The sequence below is a fragment of the Sprattus sprattus genome (assembly GCF_963457725.1).
Source record: "Sprattus sprattus genome assembly, chromosome: 5".
Taxonomy (NCBI): Eukaryota; Metazoa; Chordata; class Actinopteri; order Clupeiformes; family Clupeidae; genus Sprattus; species Sprattus sprattus.
This window is the reverse complement of record NC_137924.1, coordinates 10522218-10529545: the sequence shown is the minus strand read 5'-3', so window position 1 is coordinate 10529545 and position 7328 is coordinate 10522218. Positions and strand designations below refer to the sequence as shown.

General features: G+C 43.7%; 1 protein-coding gene across 1 annotated transcript; it reads right to left on the bottom strand.

Annotated features, from left to right (window-relative positions):
- Positions 1-615: 615 nt before the first annotated feature.
- Positions 616-4641, bottom strand: znf148 (zinc finger protein 148; the record flags this gene model as incomplete). The annotated part of the gene is made up of 6 exons (XM_080838617.1): positions 616-2211; positions 2791-2909; positions 3061-3144; positions 3342-3465; positions 3633-3758; positions 4288-4641. 6 exons carry the CDS (start codon positions 4639-4641, stop codon positions 616-618), a joined length of 2403 nt encoding a protein of 800 aa, XP_080694743.1.
- Between the last annotated feature and the right edge of the window lie 2687 nt (positions 4642-7328).

Below are 7328 nucleotides of genomic sequence, written 5' to 3'. Positions count from 1 at the left end.
AAATACATAATTGTGTACATAATTAACAAGGACCTTTCTAGAAGGGGTGCAGAAAATGGGGTCTCAGAAATACTGAAAGTGCTTGGGTCTACATGTCAAAAACAAAGACCACTGTACTAAACCCATTTCTGGCATGTTTCACAGTCAGTCAGTGCTTACCCTACACACTTTCAGTACCTGACCCAAAATGTTATACCTATTTTTCCTAGGTAGCCCATCTTCAAAAGCTTCACTAATGACAGGGGTTGATGGAGGCACTCCTTGTTTGAATTAACAAAGCTTAAGTTATTTGGCTTCCCCTTATTTTTTACACACTATGTTATATAATAAAGTATTAATATTATACTTCAAAAGTGCTAGAAAACTGATTCAATTCAAATGTGTAAGTACTGTTTCTATCTGTGCCAGTAAAGGACTTTTTTCTCATGATCAGTTACAAGGTGACAATGATAAAGAATAACAACACCTAAAATGAAGCATACATTGGCAAAATACAAGAAATGAATGTTATAAAGTGCCTTGCAAACAATTGAAAAATATGTATATATGTGTATCTATATATATATATATATATATATATATATATATATATGCACATAAACACATGTCTTCCGATCAGCCAAAGGTCTGGCTGCTTGAATGATCAGGGGAAGAAGTCATCTGTGTTCTGGTCTCCGTTACACTAACCAGCGGGAACTCTGAGAAGTCCGCTCCTCCATGACTTCGGAGGCTGACCTGACCATTGGCAATGCTAAACTGGGAAGAGATTCCAGAGCGAGAACTCTGGAATTGAGAGCGGAAGTGCGGCTCAAACGCGGCGATCTGAAATGTCTGGCTGAGCCCCTGAGCATCTGTCTTTTTTGACGAGGTGACCTGCTCGAGAAAGTCTTCGGTGGGAGACACGGCAGACTGGTTAGTTTCGTCCCCGGAAAAGGAGAAAGAGTGCTGTGAGTCTCCCAGAAGAGCAAAGTGAGGCTTCTCCATGGTGGACCTAAGCGGAGAATTCAGGCCCGACCGGAAGCGGCTGGGTGAGGTCAGCTGTTTGTCAGTTGAGAACAATGGCTGCCCAGCCAAGCTTGGGCTGTCCGTCACAAACGTAAGACTCTGGTTGTTGAGATAGCTGTCGTTCTGACTGGTCCTCTCCAACGCCTGCTGTAAGAACTTTGAGTACTCGTGCAGGAGACTGGACTTCTCAGCTGGTGGGGCCTGTGTGCTGGTCCCGAGAGGTTCTGGCGGGCTGCTCTCGGACATGTCAGACGAGTTGATGGATATGCTGGAGGTGACCTCTGTGTCCGCCACGCTGAAGGAGATCTCGGGTTGCCCGTTGGTTTTGGTGGAGTAGTGGTCCAGCAAGGTCTGGAGAACCTCGTCAGGGAGCACATTCTTCTCATGGTTCGACTTGATCTCCACACTCATTGGCTGCGGCTCCAAGATGGTAGCAGGAACGGTCTCATCGATGACGCTGGCCACTGCCGCCTGGGTGACGGAGGGCTGCGAAGCGATGCTTCCCACGTTGAGCGCGTAGTCACGACTGAGGTTGGTGGCCGCCAGGTAACGCTTCTTCTTCAGGAACTGCATGGCATCGTCGTAGTTTGTGCTACTCGTCGCTGGTTTGGGCTGTACTATCTGAAGGGTGTCTACCGACTCCAAGTTGTCCACATCCAACAGGCTTTGTTTGTCTACGATCTCAAACGTGTACCTGGTGACTTTGCCTTCCTCAAAGGTAGACAATGGTGACAAGCTCTGCGGCTGCTCCAAAGCCTGCATCAGATTTCTCTTACTAGGAACCTTCTTCAGGAGCAGTTTCGGAGGGTTAATTTCCTCAGGGGACACCTCTCCAAGATGCCGGTTGTCTGGAGAGGAGTCAGGGAGCTCAACGGAGTATTCCGCCACTACATACTCGTCTTTGACTTTTGAAGTCACGGCATACAGTGGCAGGCTCTCGCTTTTGGTCAACCTTTTTTCTCCCTTCTCCTCCATGCTCCCAATGCCATCTCTGTCTGTGAGAATCGTGGCAGAGCCGTGGGTCTTCTCGCAGGATTTCTGTCGTTTCTTCTTTGGCAGCGAGCACTCTTTCGCTGGGAAGGAAAAGCTCACTGTCTCGGAGGTCCGCAGCAGCCCCTCTTTAGCGGCAGCTTTGTGTGCTTTGCGGTCCTTGTTCTCGTGGCACATGCGTCTGTGCTTCAGGACTCGGTCCGTTCGGGAGAAGTACTGAGTTCAACAAAAGAATGTGAAAAACAGTGTCACAACACAACCAATGCGAACAACTCTGCTATGATAAAAGTAAGCTCTGTGAGGTTGAGTCTTGTGTTGCATTTATCTGGTTATTTATAATTTGTGCTATTTTATACTCTCCCCAGGTGGACTGAAAAATTCATCGTCTGTTCTATATTATTCCGAGTAGCCTGAAATATCCTATTCAGGACAGCCTAAAAGGTTGCATTTTTCCCATAATGCTTCAGCATTCTCTTATTACACGGCAGTGAAGATTTTTTTGTAATTGGCTGGAAGGTGTTCAATCTTTCTGAGTTAACAGACACCTAGCAAGCAGATCTGGTCAAAGGTTTAATTACCATTCTATATCAATGAATGAATGACAGAACAGTCTCAGTAAAAACGGCTTATTGACAAACTGCCAATCTATATCTTTACGCCGCTTCACATTATAGAGTTCTTATCCTCCACCTTGTCCAAAATGTTCTTATATTGGGACACCTTGGCAGTAATTCTCCTTACATATACTGGCTCTTGAGTCTAGTGCATAACATAATAAATGAATAAATAGATTACCTGATGGCAGTAGTCACATTGATAGGGCTTTTCTCCGCTGTGTGTTCTTTTGTGTCTTTCCATGTGATATTTCTGGATAAATCTCATCCCGCACTCATCACAGCGAAAAGGCTTCTCCCCTTCAGTGCACAAAACATTTAGTAGCATTAGCATACGCACCATGAAAGAACATTGTTTCATCATTTCACGTCAGTAGTTGCAAATAGGGCACAGTGTTAAGTTTGATTACTCAAAATGGATTTTCAATTTCGCACTATATTTCAACCATACCTGTATGAATCTTCTCATGCCTTTGAAGTAGGTACTTCTGAATGAAGCGCATGTCACACTGAGCGCACTGAAATGGCTTCTCTCCTGTTAGAAAGCAAATTCATCACAAGGTGAAACTCACTGCAAACAACAACTTCCCAGAGCAGGTCATCACAGTGTCCACTGGAATAAGGGCCACACCCTATCTTAGGTTCCAGCCAAGAGCAGAACTACAGAAATGATATGTAGCTTGAGCCATATCAGACAACAGTAGCTAGGTGTTGTGGCAGTATTGGTCTGACCTGTGTGAATGAAGACATGTCTCTGCAGATGGTAGTTGGTCCTAAAGGCTGCGTTGCAGTGCTCACACACGTGGGACTTCGGGCTCTGTAGCCCTAGTGATCCATCTTCATTAATGGTGAGAATCTAACAAATATATTATAAAATAAAAATAACGGTAGCCGGGACAAATCAAATACAGTATGACATTAGAATAATACCTGAGCTCTGCACATGTGCACAACAGCGCTTAAGACTGCTAACTAAATGTACTGTGTGCAATATATAAAGAGCTTTAGCTTAGCAGTTAATACCTTAGCTGGGGAGCGCTGCTTCCTTTTTTTCTTCTTATGACATTCCGAAAGGTCCCTTCCCTGTTTCTTCTCTTTCTTGGTCATCAGCAGCGAATCAGACAGCTTCATCTCCTGCTTGATACTCAACTGTTTACAAAGCAAGTTGTTTATCCCATTAGTGCACTGACAATTACACACCTTAACAGTAGATAACATGCAACTGATGAGTTCTTCATTACTGCAGAACACTAGAGAATATCTTTGCTGCAAAACAGTACAGAATATCCTTGCTGCATTCTCATTATTGCCCAACAGTTGCCTTTCCTTGGATATGCCTTTATTTTTCCTCAGTAGCATTGATACTATCATTCCATTCTCTCTGATGGGTGAATCCCTAACTTTTGCAAGGCTTGTACTACATGGGTTATCTGAATAAATGGAAGGAGGAGTCCTGTGCTCAATTCAGAGTGTATGTTCACAGGCATGTGAAGAGTGTATACCCATAGGCATGTGCAAGTGTATACTCACAGACATGTGCAAGTGTATACTCACAGGCATGTGAAGAGTGTATACTCACAAGCATGTGAAGAGTGTATACCCATAGGCATGTGAAGAGTGTATACTCACAAGCATGTGCAAGTGTATACTCACAAGCATGTGAAGAGTGTATACTCACAGGCATGTGAAGAGTGTATGGCAGTTTTGGAGGAAGCCTTTGGGAGAACTCAGGGTCTTCCTCTCCATCATTCTTAACCGTCTCCTCGTGGACCATCAGCTCATCGTGTGAGATGAGGTGTTGCGTGCTCAGCGTTGCCTCTGCTAGGTCCTCATCCTCATCTTCATCCTCTGCCAGCAGGGGGTGGTTGGCCAGTGCCCGCTCACCCATTGGCATGTCATCCAAACCACCGCTGCCGCCCAAACCCCTGCCATCCACTCCTGTGCTTCCCAGGGCTCTGGAGGAGTGGTGATGCAGACCTGCCGGCCCACTGCACTTCAACAGCATCCCATCCAGTTTCTCATCGATGTTCATCTTTGACAGCAGGAGAGGAGGATTTGGGCTAAGATTTAAAAAAAAATATTGAAATATTATGTCTATTTAAGCATCAATACTTTTTAAAAAAGTAGATAGGCCTACAAACATGAGCAAAGGGGGAAGTGTGATAAATATCACCCTATGTCTTGACTAAAGATGGACAATGAAAAACAAATAATAAGAATAACAATTGAAAATACAAAACTAAATTAAAATTACTGACATACCTACATACTTTCTGTAGGGCCAAGGCCTTTCCAAATCCAACCCACAGATCAATATGGATGATCAGATTTTAACTCACATACAAGGCCTAAAGAGGGATGGTTTACTCGTGCACGTTACGCATCAGTGGAAGATTTTTTTTTTAAACTGTACGCTGTATGCTGACCTCGGTTTTAACAGTGCGAGATAAAACTCGGTCGGAATTCGTGATGTAACGTTAACTGCGCTAGCTTATTGCTACTGCTATATCAACAGCTTCATTTGACAGACGCATACAGTTAACTACACGACACAAACACCAAACATTTCAAGCTGTGAATGCACGGTAATGACAGTGTTATAAAAAAAAAAAAAAAGCACTGACGAATGATGGCTTGAGAGGGCAACTTCTGTTCCATCCACGGCCCTCACATTTTAATACTGTCCAAGATCAGGCTGTCTAACGTTAGCTAACTCGCTATTCTAGATAGCTAAATTAAGTTAACATGACTCAACTAACGTTACTAAGCGTGACGGCTATCGACTTTGGCAGACTTAACACATCTAAGCCTGTCTCTTGGTTAGAAGGCTAGGAGGCTAACAGTTGGACGATTAACGCTAGCTATCTTAATACACAAGCTGTTGTTACCTGTGACACATACGAGCTAAACTAGCATACTACAATCGATTGCAATGACTAAATGTGCCTGATAGTAGCCAGTTTAGGGTTGTTGGCAGATTGACTGAGCGCTTGTCATGCATACACGGCAAAGTGTCGAATGTATTTTTGGCAAGCAACTTTCGGACGGGTATGCATTTGTTGCAACTCCGTGTTATTTCGCCATGACTGCAGAATTGAACAACTTAAAGCTAGCTACCAAGCTAGAGAACTGTTAGCCCACTAGCTACCTGTCTGTGATAATGAGAAGGCCTGATCAGTCAAACTGTACCGAGATTAACGATTTGAAGTCCAGTGATGACTTCGAAACCAAAAGCCAAATTAGGCCCGTGTACTTAGAACATTGCACAAATATTGTAAAAAATGCATCTTTACTTACCAACACCTGCTATTACTGGACCGGTAGGGTCATCATGGTCTGTTTGCAAAAGTTTTTGTCGCTGTGACAGCCAGAAGCGTAGCGTACCTTGCTAGCTCCCTAGCTCACTGCATTCCTTCTCCAGTAGTTTTCAGTGGTGCATCATGGGAAAGTGGTTAACGCAGTTGCTGCACACAGCTCTCCTGACCACAAGCGGCTAGTAAATGGTGAGTTGCAGGCTATTACAAACAACATATGTAGAGGCATTTTTAGGCGACTCTGGTTGTTTGGACGAGATAAAACGGACATCTGAAAGTGAAGCATACGCCGCGACAGGTATTTTTGGCAATAGTCATCCATACCTGTCAGCCGCAATTTGCTGTCCAGAAAAAAATGTGACGGAGTCACTGTGAGAAAATGGGGATTACTCTGTTGAGCGACAGAGCACCCTGTTGCCTCGATGAAAGATGTGGTCAAGGGACCAGAAATTCGGGATTCCCCTCATGAAGCTATGACCACGTTGACATACGAGTTTGTTTAGTGGAGACAGATAATCAATTTTGTCATGGCGTCAAATGACTAAAAAAAATTACACATCACTCCACACAGTTTGCAACGGATACGGATGGCAATGTTTCGAATAAAGTAGTAGGATTTGGCTACAAACTATTCACACTATATCCCTTTTCTTTGTAACAACCTACCCTCAAGCTGTGCTGTTCACAGGGATGACACAGCTTGGCCTAATGTAGGCAATGTGGTCGTTAGTACTGAACTGATTGCACCCGGTAGACTAAATCAAAGTGCCTTGCTTGTATGTGACAGCACTAAGCTCACAGCAGAGACTCAGCCACATAGTGCATGACATGAAAGTCAAATTAAAGCAACTGTAAAAATAGCCCACAAACTTTATCCCGGGAGAGTATGATCTGCTTTAAAACTATGCCACCTATGGCTTGGCGGGGAGAATGGCATTCCAGCTACTCCCATGAGGGCAGAATGTTGTGAACTACAGTACAGGTGTGAAGTGTTTATTTGCATTGGGCAGTTTTGAATGGAGAAACACATTTTTTGCACGCTCAAATTTATATAATTTTTAGAGAATGTATTCTCCTGCAGAGAAAAAACAGTTTTTGAACCCGAATGTTGAACGTTCAACTTCCATTGCATGTCTACCACCTAGAATTTCTCTCACACTCCCTTGCCGTCTCTTTGTGCGCGCTCAACTTAGCGTGCACAAGCTCAGCCAATCACAGAACAGAGACAGTGTATCAAAACGAGCGTAAATCTGACCCACAGTATGACCAGTTGACTATTTTCGTCAGTATTTTTAATGTGTTCTCATGTCACCTTACCTTTTATTATTTTCACATGATCTGTCAAATATTTATTTAATAATATCCATCTATAGTAACGATCCTTTGCGGGATTTTTGTTGTTGTT